The sequence below is a fragment of the Neopsephotus bourkii genome, unplaced genomic scaffold (genome assembly GCF_033783945.1).
Source record: "Neopsephotus bourkii isolate Nb327-2 ecotype Australia unplaced genomic scaffold, CSIRO-AGI_Nbou_v1 NB_1477, whole genome shotgun sequence".
NCBI classification, from domain to species: Eukaryota; Metazoa; Chordata; class Aves; order Psittaciformes; family Psittacidae; genus Neopsephotus; species Neopsephotus bourkii.
This window is the reverse complement of record NW_026901953.1, coordinates 343,939-359,964: the sequence shown is the minus strand read 5'-3', so window position 1 is coordinate 359,964 and position 16,026 is coordinate 343,939. Positions and strand designations below refer to the sequence as shown.

Sequence of the window (16,026 nt, the reverse complement as noted above, 5' to 3'; positions counted from 1 at the left end):
AATTCATAGCTCGGTTGTAATCCCGTGACTTGTCTTTTCCATTGACATCTCTGAAGCTCCAGAACGGCCCAAACCTCAGGGCAGCTGCCTTGGGTGGGCAGCCCCCCGGGCATGGAGCTGAGGAGGTTCCTCAGGAGTCCTGACCTGGCTGCTGCTTTTGCCAGACACTGTGGTGTGCAGGTGTGTACCTACATGGAACCACAGAATCAGCTAGGTTGGAAAAGACCTTTAAGGTAACCAAGTCCATCTATTACCCTAGGATTGCCAAGGCCACCACTAACCAATGTCACTGAGGGCCTCATCTACACAGTTTATGAACACTTCCAGGGACAGTGATTCCAGTACTGCCCTGGGTGACCTGTTCCAACACTTGACAACGCTCTTGGTGAAGACGTTTTTCCTAATATCCAACCTAAACCTCCCCTAGTGCAGCTTGAGGCTGTTTTCTCTTGTCCTATTGCTTGTTCCCTGGGAGAAGAGACCAGCCCTCACCTCACTATAACCTCCTTTCAGGCAGTTGTAGAGAGCGATAAGGTTCCCCCTGAGCTTCCTCTTTTCCAGACTAACACCCCCACCCCCGGGCCCCCTCAGCCGTTCCCCATCACACTTGCTTTCCAAGCCCTGCGCCAGCTCCATTGCCCTTCTCTGGCCCCACTCCAGCACCTCAGTGTCCCTCTTGTAGTGAGCGGCCCAGAACTGAACACAGGACTCCAGTGCCCAGTGCAGGTGGATGATCACTGCCCTGCCCCTGCTGCCACAGTGGTGCTGATACAGGCCGGGAAGCCGCTGGCCTTGGCTGCCCTGGCACAAGCTGCTCATGTTCAGCAGCTCTGTCAACGAGCACCCCCAGGCCCTTTTCCACGAGCAGTTCCCAGCGGCTCTCCCCATCCTGCAGCGGTGCCTGTGGTGCTGCGGCACAGCGCAGGACGCGGCCCTCGCCTCGCCGCACCTCACCCCGCACACGCATACCTGCACCCGCGTTAACGCACACGTACAAATACCGGCACGCACCCCCCGCGCCGACAGCCCCGGCCTGGGCGCCTCCGCCTCCCGCACTGCGCATGCGCTCGGGCAGGCGCGCGCCCCCTCCGCGGCGGCAGGGGGTGCTGCGGCGCGCGGCAGGGCGGTGGGTCGGTGGCGCGCTGGGGGCGGGGCGGGGCGGTCGCGCGGCCATGGCCCTTCCCGGCATTCCCTATGAGAGGCGGCTGCTCATCATGGCGGACCCGAGAGACAAGGCGCTGCAGGACTACCGCAAGAAGCTGCTGGAGCACAAGGAGATCGACGGCCGCCTCAAGGAGTGTGAGTGAGCGCCGCCACCGCGGGGCTGCCCACACCGCTGTCGCCGCTGCTTCGCGCCCAGGGAGCCCTGAGGAAGCCCGGGGGCCGCCGCGCCGCTGCCCGCGCTTCGTCATGGGCCTGGCCGGGCCCCATGGGACAACGCCGATGAAAGGGAGAGGAGGGGCGGGCTCCGGTGGTGGCGCGGGGCCTTGCGGCGCGGCTCCCCGTGCCAGCGCTGTGCTGTTTTCTTCTCCCTTTGGAGAGCCCCGTGGGGTTGCCTGGGCCCAGGGGACTAACTTGCTTCGGGGCGGGCGGGAGGGACGGGCCCGACCGAACCGAGCGGGGAGGGGCGGTTTTCTCAGCCCTTTCCCTCCCGCCCCCCCCGCCCCCCCCCCGTGAGGTTGTTCTCTTGGCTTTTTATTTTCCTGTTGGCTTTTTATTTTCCTTTTCGAAACGCTGTGTGCTGCATGGGTCAGACAGTATAAATACTAGTGCTGTACAGAGGAGCTGGTGCCTTTGGGTCTGAGCTTTTTAAATTGGGGGTTGGCTTTATAGATGCCTTCTGCAGTGCTTGTGCTCATCTGCACCCTACCGAGGGTGTGTCGTCCTCGGCGTTGCTGAGGAGGGGCTCTGCTCTGCTTGCAGGAGGGTGACTTGTGGCGTGTGGAGTACTCCCAAAGCTCTAGCTCTGGAAAAGGGCCTGGTCCCGAGTTTCTGTTGAATTGAGCAAGATTGAATCGCTGTGTTTCTTTCCTCTTCTAGTAAGGGAGCAGCTGAAGGAGCTCACCAAGCAATATGAAAAATCAGAAAATGATCTCAAGGCCTTGCAGAGTGTTGGGCAGGTAAGAAAAATGAGGTCATGGCATCCTGTAGTAGTGGTTGATGGTGAACCTGCCTGGATGTAACGTTTCGGTCTGTTTATGGCATCAAGAAAAAGTGGGAACAGCCTAGTTGAGAGAACTGGGGGGTCTTGCTGTCAAGAACATGTGCTGAGTGTGTGGGTTAGCGAGGTTTCCTGCATGTGTCCTGCTTAACAGAGAGATGTTAAAAGCATTGGTGACCAGAATGAAGCAAGAGAGGATTTCAAAGCTGGCAGTCATCTTCAGTGCCCTGAAATGGATGTTAGAGGTGGTTTTGGATGGTAGTTTGTCTATAAGTTAATACTGCATTTATTCCTTTGCAGATCGTTGGTGAGGTTCTTAAACAGCTAACAGAAGAGAAATGTAAGTACGTTGGACTGTTACTTTTTTTGAGATCTTGAAAACAAGCTTTTGTAGTTAAAATTTGGCTAAAGATTTGTAAGAGTAAAGAATTAAAGAGTATAAAAATCTTTGTCTGCAACATGGACAGTGGGATTGAGCATGCCCTCAGCAAGTTTGCTGATGACACGAAGCTGTGTGGTGTGGTTGATGTGCTGGAGGAAAGGGATGCCATCCAGAGGGACCTGGGCATGCTGGAGAGGTGGGACAGTGCCAGCCTCATGAAGTTCAGCAAGGCCAAATGCAAGGTCCTACACCAGGGTTGGGGCAATCCCAAGCACAGGCTCGGTACAGACTAGATTGAGATTCTGTGGTGATCTGGATATTGGCAGAAAAGAAGCGTAACAGAGCGGTGAATCAAGTAAATGTGATCTTTTTCTTTTTTTTTCTTTGCTATTTTCTCTCCAGTTATTGTGAAGGCCACAAATGGTCCAAGATACGTGGTTGGCTGTCGTCGTCAGGTACCTGATCTGTGTGAATATTCATGCAAGTGTGCTTTTCATTAACTGGGTGCTTAGCAGGATTAAGTATCTGGCGTCTGCTTGCCCTCTCCCTTTGTAGCTGGTAGTAGTAACTTCCAAGTAAAGACAAAGAGGTCTGCAACATTCCTGGAACTTTGCATGTGCTGTATTCTTTTCATGTAGTTGAAGCTCTGTGTTTCTGCCTAATCTTGAATTCCCTGAAATTAATCATTGCTACAAAAATTCATCAGCTGTGTATGGTCTCCATTGCCGTGCTGTGAATACAGGATGTGACTTTTGCTGTCATAGTGCTGAGCTTCAGATTAACATTTTTTTTTCCTAATGGTTTTACACTGCAGTAAATAATTATGGTAGGCAAGGCCCCTGCTCTGAACACTGCGAGGGACTTTTATTTGTCGCTGATGATCTTAAAAAAAGCCTTGGCTCTCGCAGTCCACAGGACACTACCTTTCTTGCCTATATCAAATTCTGTAGAAGCCAAACACTTCAATACCTAATCTTGTGTACAGCATAATCCATCTGCTGTGGTTGGCAACAGCCACTTAGAGGTGCTCTTCGTGTTTATTTTCATACAAAGAGTAAAGCATTCTATTGCAGGTGTGGTTCAAATACTTGTTGGCTAACTGAGTGCTGAACATGACCCCTTTAGAGTCATTAAATCCCTAGTATGTAGGACCCAGAATATGCAGTGGAAGTGTTCTGAAACTCCAGAGCCACTGTGGGAGCAAAGGCAAATTTCTAGTTAGATTTTATTACACTCATCCCTGACTTTGAGAAGTGGAAGCAAAGAAGAGAATATATGAAATGTGAGAGCATAAGGTATCTCTGAACAGAGAACAGTGACCCCAGGGAAGGGTAGCGTATCCCAAGAAGGCAGAAGGCAGCAACATTTAACTTAATAATTCTAATGCACAATGCAAGATCTTCTAACAGCTGTGGCTTCTTATCTTAAGCAGATTCCTTTATGGTGGGGAAAGGTAACTACAGCTGAACTTTTAACACATTGTGATTGTAGCATGGTATCCTGTATTTTGGAAGTTGTGAAAACCAGAATTCCTTCAGTGAGAGGAGCAGACATGTAGTAGTGGCGTATTAGAGGTGGCTTTTCTTTCTGCAGAGGAACTGATGTTCAGTGCAGAATTTTAACTCTTAGTGATTCTATATAAAGGAATAAAATGTGTTTGTAAGACAAACATGCAAATGTTTTTCAGTACCCAGAATATCTGGATTAGCTTAAGGTTTGTATGTGGAAGTTAAATTGAAGATCAGTGTGATAGAGCTCCAGCACGGCTGGCTGGTCCCTGGCAGTGTTCAAGGCCAGGCTGGTTGGGGCTTTGAGCAACCTGGTGTAGTGGAAGGTGTCTGCCCATGGCAGGGGGTTGGAACTGGATGCACTTGAAGGTCCCTTCCAACCCAAACCAGTCTATGATTCTAGAATACAACAGTTCACCAGCTCTGTTTAGATGATTAATCCATCATGGTGTTGGGGTGGCTGTAGGAGCTGAGAGGCAGAGCAGGGAACTGGCTGTGCAATTTAAAAAGCAGGACTGCTGGGGAATTCCCAGTGCAGGCCCACAGTTAACGGTGCTTGGCAGTAAGCAGTGAGCAAAACTCATTGCAGTAAGTGTTCTCCTATGGTTTTGATTCTGCTGATGGATTATATCTTTTTCAGTAAGGATGGACCTTTTCTCATTCTAGAGGCAAGCTATTGGAGAAATATGGGGTGTGTCAGTAGGTGTGTTAGTTCAGGTAGTATATATACAGAAACTCTTGACTTCCCTTGACCATACTGCCATAGTACGTGTTTGTGGTTTTGCTTGTGATCCTGAACACCACTAGAGACTAAAGAACCCGCATGCGCAATAGACCTCATAAATCCCCCCAGTGGGGGGTGCTGGGAAGCTTCAGGTAGTGCTTACAAACGGTTGTCAAAATTGTTGCTCGGGTGCCATGTCAGTAAAACTTGGAATAAATAGGTTTTGTATTCTTCAAATGTGGACATGGAAGTAATCTCTTATCATTGTTCAAGGTTGTGTTGTATGAGAGATTACACTGCTCTCCTAGACCAAGTTTCTTAAAAATAGGGTGAGAAATGTGAGTTAGTTGTTTTAACTCATCTGAATTTATCAGGGTGTACTGGAATAGGACTGCTATTGTGTTTTAAAAATGGAGCAAGCAGACAAAAACAGCCAGGGCAGATGAGTGAGTAGGGCAGCTGAGGTAAATGAGAGCAAAAGAATAACACCTGGAACATCCAGCTTTAAAGATGGGTTATAACTAAATTATGTGAAATGGTGGAGGGCTTGGAGAAAATAGGTTAGGAACATCTATTTGCCCTTTCTGTCAGGCTGGAAATTGGAAAGCCATTGAGGAGAAGGGTGGCAGGCTGGGACTTGAGCAGTCACACTGTCCCCTGTGCTCTCAAAGGAGGATTCTTACTTGTTCTGAGACAGCTGGTTCTGCCTGATGTTGAGCAGAAAGGAGGATTCAGTCTCACTAATCCAGTCAGATTGACAGCAGTAAAAACACAAAGCAAACCAGGCTATTACAGTCTAGAAAATAGTATTTCTTTTCAAAAGTGGTGGAAAGGTTAATGACTTGCTGCTAAAGATCTATTTCAGTGCAAACGAAAGTTATTCCTGTGGTGTGGCTTTGCAGGTGTCCAGTTGTGACAACCAACAGGTTTGTTGGTCTAGGCTGATGCCTGGACTGCTTCTCTGAGATCATGTCCTCATGACACCATGGGCCAGCTTTTTCCCAGTTTAAACATTCCTGGAAATGGTGGTGGTGGGAACGTGGTGTTTACTGAATGAGCTGCTTGGCAGCTTTTTCTTCTTGTGTGTGGTTGAGTGAAGGGTGTAAGCTGCAGTAAACATCATGGCTAAAAACAGATGTTGTTCTGGAGTATGGTTCTAATAGAAATGCTTTTTCTGTGACTAGCTTGACAAAAGTAAGCTGAAGCCGGGGACACGAGTTGCTCTGGATATGACCACTCTGACTATCATGAGGTAGGTTTCTGCTCTACAGCTGCTCGTCTGCTCATTATATAAACAGGGAAAATAGTAGGCTGCACAAAGATTTGAATGATCAGTTTTGTAGTATTCGTAGCTAGATCTGGAGTGTTTTGGTTTGTTGTTCTTTTTTTTTTGTTTGTATCATCAAATATACTTGTCTTATCAAGGGGGAAGGAAAAGAAATAATTTTCATAGTTTCTTTATAATTTATTGCAATAACTTTGTGTGTAGGCACAATGAAAAATGTCTGCTTTTCACTCTTTTTTTTCCCCAGATATTTGCCAAGGGAAGTAGATCCATTGGTTTATAATATGTCTCATGAAGATCCAGGGGATGTTTCATATTCTGAGATTGGAGGCTTGTCAGAACAAATCAGAGAGCTGCGAGAGGTATCCAGTATCTCAGAAATGCTTATCAAATAGTGGTACATGTTCTAGGTGAAGTTTTTCAGCACAAAAATTTTATACTGATGTTTGTCTTAAATATCATGAGACAGGTTGTTAAAAGGTCCTATCAGATTGATGTTTTCCATGTCTCACTAACTTAGACCGCATTTTCCTATACTAGAAGGATAGGAACTTCTGAAGGATTGTTTCAATGTGTTCAGCTCTGTCACTGGCTTTGTGGCAAACAGCAGTGGGCTGGCGGGGCACTGGTGTGTTGTACTAGAGTAATCTTTAGTTTGAGCATCAGTGCTGCAGGCTGTGCAGGCCTGCTCAAGAATTAGGGCTGTTTGAAGATGAGCTTGTCCCACTGTGAGCTAGCTGACTGTAACAAGAGATTGCTTGTGTGCTGGGCACACACCTCATGGTAGCAGAGAAAGATTATTCTAAACACCACAGTCCAGTTTGCAAACTGATATATTTTATCTCTACTGTTAGAGCAGCTTGCATTGAGATTCAAATGACAATTTTCTAAAGAAGAGGATTTGAAGGAACTGAGGCTCTAGCTAAGGGCATGCCATAAAGTCATTGGGAGAGCATAGTTAGGATTGACAGCCAGCAAGCCAGGCTTGAATTTTGCACAGAACTTACTAGAATCAATCTGGGTAGCAGAATTATGACAGTAGCAAAGAGGATTGCAGGAGACAAGCCATTGCTGAGCTGAAGTCTGAACAATGTGGGCAGGATTGTGGATCTCTCCCTTAGATCAAGCTGACATTTCCTTAACTGCTGCTCGTAAAAAATATGCACAGATAAATCAGAATACAGATACCTGGAAAGCAGGCTGGCAAGTGTACCCTTAGCTTCCTGGGATTGCTGAGCTGAAACTCAGACACTGAGTCTTCAGTATGTTGATCTGTGTCTTCACAGGTAATAGAGCTGCCTCTTACAAACCCAGAACTATTCCAGCGTGTGGGAATTATACCTCCAAAAGGCTGCTTGCTCTATGGCCCCCCTGGTGAGTTTCGTGAAAGGATAATGAATGCTTAGTTGTCACTCTCAAACTGGCAATAGGCCTGTTTTGCTTCTGGTTTTGGGGATTTTTTTAATTAATTTTTTCTCACTTGCTATTGTTCTACTATTTTATGTTGGGGCTTTCTTTGAACATGCAGTCGCTTCTTAAAATCCTTCAATATCCTGTCTCTCCAGGTACAGGGAAAACACTTTTGGCCAGAGCTGTTGCTAGCCAGCTTGACTGCAATTTCCTGAAGGTAGTGTGATTGTACTTCTGCACTCATGCACATGGTAAATTTGTTTGTACTCCAATGTCTTCATCCATGTGCCTTTTGCCTTTCAAAAGGTGGTGTCGAGTTCAATAGTGGACAAGTACATTGGTGAAAGTGCTCGACTGATCAGAGAGATGTTCAACTATGCCAGAGATCATCAGCCGTGTATCATTTTCATGGATGAAATAGATGCCATCGGTAAGGCTTTTAACACTGGAATTGGCTAAAGTCACAGTCTGTATTCTCAGAAGAAAGTGTTCAAGTGTGCTAGTTCAGTAGAAACATACAGGGAGAAGTGGTTCAGCTTCCTTCTGGAGGTGTTGCAGCTAGCTTGGAACCATATGTAAGAAAGATTTCCAACATAAGAAGGATGTGGACCTGTTTAGAGCAAGTCTAGAGGAGGCCACGAAGATGCTCTGAGGGCTGGAGCACCTCTGTCCTGGAGACAGGCTGAGAGAGCTGGAGAAGAGAAGGCCTTGGGGAGACCTTGGAGAAGCTTCCGGGGTTTAAAGGCCAACAAGACAGCTGGACAGGGGCTTTAGACAAGGGCCTGTAGGGATGGGACAAGGGGGAATGGCTTTAAACTGAAAAGCTTCTCCATCCGTGACAGTGTTCAAGGGCAGGTTGGATGGGCTTTGAGCAACCTGATCTAGTGGAAGGTGTCCCTGCCTGCGGCTGGGGGGTTGGAACTGGATGAGTTTTAAGGTTTCTTCCAACCCAAACTATTCTGTCATTCTATGATACCTGCTCATACCTAGCTTGAATATTTTTGACTATGTGAAAAAGCAGTTTACAACGTGTGCATTTAACTCTTTAAGTACCACCTCTCCTACCCCCAGTTTAAGAGGGATACCTAATTGTCATCTTAGTATTACATGGAGGCAAAAGCAAAATACTGTCACTTACGAGTTTGGGATGCTGCAGGTGGTCGCCGTTTTTCTGAAGGCACCTCAGCTGATAGAGAAATTCAGAGGACTCTGATGGAGGTGAGTGTTTAATCCCTGACTCCATAACATGCAGCCTATGTTAAGTAATGATATAGATGTGAATTGTTACAATGATCTGCCTCAGTTCTTAGTAAAGCCTTTTCAGAGTTAATAATCTGATGCTAAAAGTGAACTAGATGATGCTTTTACAAAAGGCAGCTGCACATCATGGTAACTCAGCCATGAGCTCAAGTTGGGGACTAATCAATCTTTAAAAATGCTAAAATTATTTAGGATATTTTCTCCTTTACTGTGACTTGACTTCATGGCTGGTTACCACATTTTCTTTGAAGATTTGGAGGGCCCCTCTTAAGAAGAAAAAGGTGAGCTTGTCTCTTCTAGCCGCAATGACACTATAAATAGAACTTTACTACTGTTACAGTTGGATTTTTCCAAACTAGGAGAAGTAGTTGCATTTCTTTGTTTCTGTATGGATTGCTCTGGTAAAGTAGGTTGTGTGGAGATAATTTCAAACTGCTGGTGACTACTAAGAGTTCTGAAGCTAATGGGAAACTTCTTTGGCCTGTTCGCAAACAGTTTTGCCCGGTTTGAAAGAATGTGTCTGCCTTACATGAAGAATTAAATCACTGCAGTCAAAGAGCAAGTGCTTTGAATCTTCACAATGAAATTTTAATGTATGTGTGTATTAGTATTCTAGAGGTGGCTCTCCAAGTCTCATTTGAATATCCTGGACACGCAGATACAATCAAAATGTGCCAGCCAGGCATTGGCTCCTTCAGCACTTGCACTGTTTTCACTGCCTTATTGTTTCAGCCAAGTCTTTCACTTTGAGCTCTGCTTTGCCTAGGTATCTTTTTCCCTGGACAAAGTATTTTCAGTGTCTCTTAAGCTTCTCTTTATTGCTTATAGAATATGCAGGAAGCGTGCTGCCTTTCATTAGGCAGCTTGTAGCATCTTTATTTTTTTTTCTGATTTATCTTCACAACTTTTATATGTTGGTGAAAATACTCTTGCAGAAAGTAAGTACAACAGATCACAGTAGGAAACTTTTGCGTTGTTTAAAAACAAACTTCTGCTTTCTATTAGTTGTTGAATCAGATGGATGGATTTGATACTCTGCACAGAGTTAAAATGATCATGGCTACTAACAGACCAGACACCCTGGATCCTGCGCTTCTGCGGCCTGGAAGACTGGATAGAAAAATCCGTGAGTTACTACTTCACAGTGGTTGTAAGGAGGATATTACCAGTATTAATTGGTTTTCTGCTTTTATTAAAGCTGTAATTCTCTCTAGATATTGATCTTCCAAATGAACAAGCCAGATTAGATATTTTGAAGATCCATGCAGGTCCTATCACTAAACATGGTGAAATAGGTAAGTAGGAAGCTACCTGGATATCCTCTCTACTTGTGTTTGTGAAACTGTGAAGAGAGTGAGCTGTTATGACAGGGACTCTGCCCTTCTAATTCATGTCCGTACACTGGCCACACACCTTCCCTTCTCTCAGAATTCTACTTTTATCACATCCTGGTTGAAGAGTTGTTAAGGCTTCCTTTGCGAAGGAAAACTGAATATAAACCCTTGGAGCATGGTTGTAAACTGGAAAATCAAGTTGATTCTCAGCAGGTATTTTCCTGTCTCTAAAGGAAAAGCTTAAAGCAAGTAAACAGCATTTTGATTGTTAACATCCCCCAACCCCCCCAGAAAGAAAAATTGTTACTGCAGAAGTCTGAACACAATAAAGAACCTTTAAAAGTCATGGAAAAGCTTTGGAGTTTGGAGACAGTGTAAGGAAAACTTTGTTGTCTAAAACAAAGCTTGTCTTTGGTTAGTGGTGTAGACTGCTCTCCAGAATGTAAGAAGTGTCTCTCAGATAAAAAGGTTTATATTATATAATTACTGTGCTGACCAGAGCTTAGTGTCACAGTGACAGTTCAAAGCTTTCCTCAATAAAACTATTTGCCTTTAAAATGATGCTGGCAGCCATTTATTGCAGTAAGGCCCACCAGCAGCATGCAGCCTGCCTCTGCCTCTTTGCTGACATGAGCTATTCATGCAGCATGATCTGAGCAGTGGAACTGATCTCCTTCACCATCTGGCTGCATAAACAGCTGCAGATAAACAGAGCGGGTGGTGTGTGAATGGGAATGAGCTGGGGGAGGGCAGGAAGGATGAGGATTGCATTTCTTAGCAGCAGTTGTGGCTTGAACATGTATGTATGCCACCGCAGTCTTGAGAAGCTCTAAAACAAATTCCAAACCTGAGGTAAAGTGCTTCATCCTTTTTTCTTTGGACACTGGAGGGAAGCTGGGTACGGTCACTCCTTTATGCTGTTTAACAGGGTGTGACAACAGATGGGTATTAGCTAGGTTTCTGACCCTGATGTGGGAAGGCCGTGATGCTCCACTTTGATTTCCTGAAAGGACAGCCAGAACTGACCAGCAAGGTGGGGTATGAATTGCATTAAAATCTGAAGATTTCCAAGGTCCAGCATGAAATTCTCTTACTTCCAGTACTGGTGTCTGCTGAAGACCTTAAACTTGCAAACCTTGTGATATTCAGTATTGCTTAGTCCCCTTGCTTTTTTTACTTTTTCAGTTATGGGAGGACTTGTTTATAGGACATTGTGTTACATGGAATTAAAATAGCTGAATTTCTGATCTCTAGGGGGCTTTGGATTCTTGGAGTAAAAAAAAGTTTTGCAGGAAGTTGAGATTATTTATTTTTAATAACTAGGTTTGCAAAAATCAGAACTTTCTGGAGGCTCAGCAGACACAGTGTTTTTAAAGTTGGTTCTAGAAGCTGTAACCATAGGCACTTTTTTAGTAAATATATGTGCATAAAATATTAGGTTTAATATATCAAGACATTAAATACTTCTAGTAAGCACAGTTGTTGTAATGGGAAAGGAACTGAGTTATGATCACTTGGAGTTAATTTTTCTGGTCTTTTACATCGTTTATGATGATAGCATGCCTTGGTGTAACTTTTCTTGCATTTCATGTTGATGCTTGTAATCACCAGTTAGTAACTTTGGGATTTAGTTGTATGAGCTTTTGGCTGCAATTAATTAATTTTTTTTTTTTAATGAAAGGGGTGATATAGCTGATGTCAGTTAATTCAGTTTATCAGTCTAGTGGACAGCTATCTACTTGCACTGAAATCAAAGTACAGTGTTTGTTAGCTGAGTATATGCATTGTTGGCATCTGTAATGGGAAATGTGAATGTATTTCTAATTGACATTTGTGTCTTATGACTAGATTATGAAGCAATTGTGAAGCTTTCAGATGGCTTTAATGGAGCAGACTTGAGAAATGTCTGTACTGAAGCAGGTATTTTCTTAACTCTTCATTTTGTAAGTCTTAATGCTAAACATTCAAGATCTTTCTCTGATACTTGTCTCAGTGGAGGTCAAAAATCTGCTGCTGGAACATGCTGCTTGTTCACTGATGCTCACTTCTTGTGTTCCTTTCTTAAGAGCAAATAGCATTTACTTAGTGGTAATGTTAGCATTTGGACAGTATCAAAATGCCCAAAATGTTGTATATTTCATAGCATGTTTTGCATGTCTGGACTGTTAAGGTTATGCAGCAGCAGGTGATATGCCCTGAAGCTTTGATGAAACAACTTCAACAAAATCTGTTCTTTTTCTCCCAAGTTTGCTTACGACCTGTACAGTCACACAGAACCTGATTCTTTACATCCCCCCTCTAAGGGTCCTGACAGGTCTCTTGCCAGGTCTGCAGAAAACTTGGCTGGATATAGCAACAGACCACCTGATAGGTGCTTGATGGGAGCAGTAGCCTTGCATTCGTGTGATGTTCCGCCTGCCAAATATCCCTGGCCATATGCAAGCTGGGTCCATATGGAGTTATGTGGGTTTGGGCACCACACTGTGACATGTGGTGTAAAAGATCTCTGTGAGCTGGAGCTGGCCTCTAACCACTTGTTGGTTAAGTATCATGACACATGTCACACTTTCATAAAAAGCTAGATACATTCCAGAGATGTTTTTTGCATAGAATCCATTTCTCTTAGTAGTTGGGTGCCTAGAGAATTAATACTATTTTATGCTTTTTCCACATTATAAACTCACTGTACATGTAGGGTTTACCTACATAGGAAGGGCAAGTAGCACAATAAATACTCATAGTTTAAAACAAGTTACACATTTCTTCTTGGTGATCACCTAGTTCAGAAAGGTGACCTCATTGAAGGCTACTTCGCAACACTTAAGACATGCGTGTGAAAGTCTGCATGCAAGACAGTGTAACTTGGATGCATTTTCACTTTAATTTGAGTAAATCTCTGTACCGTTTTCATGCTGTTGCTGCAAGGAGCACCAACTTACTCTTGCTGTTAAATTACTCTTCCCAGGTATGTTTGCGATCCGTGCTGATCATGACTTTGTAGTTCAAGAAGACTTCATGAAAGCTGTTAGGAAAGTGGCTGATTCTAAGAAGCTGGAGTCCAAGCTTGATTACAAGCCTGTTTAATTTAACCGTGTAATTTGTGACTGACTGCACGTGTCATACATACACACATAATGTATAAAAAGAGAAATATTATACCTCTTTATTATTGTGTTTGTGTAACATGTAGCTAGTAATTTGGTAACACTAGTTGCAGGTTGGCTACAGAAGTGTTTTCTGTACAGTTCTGAAATACGATATTCATTACAGCCCAGGTTAGGTAAAATGTGTGGAGATGTGTTCTCTCAGCAATTACAGTAGGAATTTATAAATGTGCCTGAATGGGCTAGCAGACTGAAGAAAGTCAATTCATGTCTTGACTTTTTTTATATCAGTAAATTTCCTTTTCCCAAACAGTTTATGAATAAAACTTGTTTAAATCTGCTTATCCTGATGTATGTTCTCTGTAACTCTTGAGGGAGAGTTGAATTATGCCTTGTCAGAATTTGAAGAGCAGCTTTTCTCTGGCATAGGTGTTCCATTGGAGTCCTGTGCCTTTGCCTCCATGGGAGAGGTACCTTTACCTTGGACAGAGGAGGGTCAAGTGCTGGTTACTCCACTTGTTGTCTGGGAAGAGGATCTGGCTGAGCTAACATCTAATTACTGCAAGAAGTAAATAAGTCCTCTAGTATGTTTGCTGTCTTCCCTCAGGCTGGGACAACTCCTGTCCTGAATGCTAGTTATTGACAAAAGCATTTAAGTGGGAGTGTGTAAACTGATAGCAGTTTGATACATCAGTTTCTGATTATGACTTTAGGGGTCGTAGGGGAGAGGCATAAAATGGATTTCCTTCCCAAATTCCCATTTCAGTTGCTCTGTGGAGGCAGGAAACACCCTCTATCATTTGAACCTGTGCCACTTCAGATGTGGTGGACTGTGTACTTCTGGGGCTCTGAAGAGGGCTTTGCCATGCACCTGATGAGGTTGGAATTTGGCCATATACAGGTTGTCTTTGTATTCCCTGGGAGTTGACTGTTGCAGCTGATTATCCTAATTGGATTATGTCGGGCATGCTCAGCTGACAGATAAGTACATTAGATGAACTCTAGACTTACCAGGAAATGCACTATTTAACAGCACCTCCACAGCAGTTCTAATAGCAATGATTTAATTCCTCTCTTCATCACCACGAGACAAAGCAGGTAGCATAAGGTGTAGAACAGCTACACCAAAACAATTATATTTTTGTGTTTACGTGGCTAATGGTTGCTACAGACCTTTTTTCCTGCTTAGTATGAAAACTTCCTATTGTGATTGTGTTGTGGTTTAAGCCCAGTCAGTACCTCAGCACCACCCAGCCACTTGCTCACTCCCCTTTTATTCCTCCTTTGTGGGCAGGAGAATTGAAAGAATGTAAGCCCCAAGGTTGAGATAAGAACAGTCCAATAACTAAAGTATAACACAAAGCTACTACTAAGGGAAATAATAAGGGGACAATATAAAAATAGAAAGGGAAGGGGGAAAAAAACCCCACAAATGATACACAATACAAGTGCTCACCAGCTGCTGACTGATACCCAACCTGACCCAAGCAGTGATCTGGGCCTTCTGGGTAACTCCCCCCAGTTTCTATACTGGGTATGATGTGCTGTGGTGTGGAATACCCTTTTGGCTAGTTTGGGTCAGGTGTCTTGTTTCTGCTTCCTCCTCCTTTCTTGTGCCCCTCCTCACTAGCAAAGCATGAGAGACTGAAAAGTCTTTGATCAGGGTAAGTGCTATTGAGCAATAACTGAAACACTGGTGTGTTACTCAGCATTGTTCTTAGACTAAACCTGAAACAGCACTGCACCAGCTACTAGGAAGGAGAAAAATAACTTACAGCTGAACCCAGGACATTGTGTCAGGAGTGCAAAGATGCAAGGCTTGGGGTTTTTACCATAACACCTTTCAAGTGCACTTGTACAGAGCTGCTAGGTCTGAATGGTACAGCCATGTGCTTGGAAAAAATGGAAAATTCAATAAAAGCCAGTTTCTGAGTGTTAAGTGATGCAAAGGGAGCTGAGCTCCTGGTGTTACCTTGGAGGTGGGTAAAACACAGCAAACCATTTCCAGAAGCCCTGGGAATGGTTATAGCTCACTTTTGAAGTCTGGGCCAGAAGCTAAGGTTACCAGCACCTGCCCCTCGGTGCCAGCCTGGTGGAACCTGCAGTTTTCTTCCTCAGCTGTTTCATTTTTAATCTTTCAGTGGAAGGAAATTACAGTGCTGAAGGGAGAAGTGAGTATATGTTTAAATAGTTTGGGGTTGTACCTTAAGAGTCCAACAGAGCATGGGACTGAGGGACCTCAAGATAGGAGGAAAGGTGGATTCCTGCCCCAAGACTCTTACATCAGAGGGTGTCCTGTGCTCTCAAGAGGACCTGTTTGAAGATGGCCCCATTTGTAGCATCAGCTAAAATCTGAGGCAGCCATCATCTTTCTGATGGCGATAAAGCGCGTGTCTGCTCACCGGAATAGTTTTCGTGTAGCGCGAGGAGCAACAGACGGCCAGCACCGGCAGGGCAAGGGGAAGCCGACTGCAAGATCGTCGTTGGAAGCGGGGAGCGTGAGGCGCTTCAGGCCTGCGCGTCCACTGGAGAAGCTGGACCTCGATGGCGGCCGCCGAGGTGTGGTGAGGAGCGGGGTGCTGCTGATGGAGCCCTAATTGGGGTTAACGAAGGAGCAGGTGGACCCGCTACGCTGCCCCAGCGCCACCGGCTGCCGGGACCTGAGGAGCGAACGAGGGCCTCGGGCCCCGCCCCTCGGGCCGTTGGCGGCACCGCCCCCGCGCGCGGCGGCCGTTGTGGGCGGAGCCACCGGGGCGGGGCGGGGGCGCCGCTGGAGCGGAGCCCGGGGGCGGGCGGAAGGGAGGGAGGGGGAGCGGCGGCGGCGGAGGTGGGGGCGGGGGGAAGAGGCGGCAGCAGTA

The 16,026-nt window shown here is 45.2% G+C and overlaps 1 protein-coding gene across 1 annotated transcript; it reads left to right on the top strand.

Annotated features, from left to right (window-relative positions):
- The first annotated feature begins 1,145 nt into the window (after positions 1–1,145).
- Positions 1,146–13,512, top strand: PSMC6 (proteasome 26S subunit, ATPase 6). The gene is made up of 14 exons (XM_061369159.1): positions 1,146–1,299; positions 2,041–2,120; positions 2,462–2,501; positions 2,946–2,998; positions 5,960–6,027; positions 6,308–6,422; positions 7,347–7,434; positions 7,626–7,687; positions 7,777–7,900; positions 8,627–8,688; positions 9,736–9,856; positions 9,945–10,025; positions 11,913–11,984; positions 13,030–13,512. Exons 1-14 carry the CDS (start codon positions 1,173–1,175, stop codon positions 13,146–13,148), a joined length of 1,212 nt encoding a protein of 403 aa, XP_061225143.1. The 5' UTR covers positions 1,146–1,172; the 3' UTR covers positions 13,149–13,512.
- Positions 13,513–16,026: the final 2,514 nt, after the last annotated feature.

What these genes read in the sequence shown, in the direction of transcription:
- PSMC6 (XM_061369159.1), top strand. Translation starts at nt 1,173, where the DNA reads ATGGCCCTTCCCGGCATTCCCTATGAGAGGCGGCTGCTCATCATGGCG. An exon ending in ACAGCTAACAGAAGAGAAAT is followed by an intron (nt 2,502 to 2,945) that starts GTAAGTACGTTG and finishes TTTTCTCTCCAG; the next exon opens with TTATTGTGAAGGCCACAAAT. An exon ending in TGGTTGGCTGTCGTCGTCAG is followed by an intron (nt 2,999 to 5,959) that starts GTACCTGATCTG and finishes TTCTGTGACTAG; the next exon opens with CTTGACAAAAGTAAGCTGAA.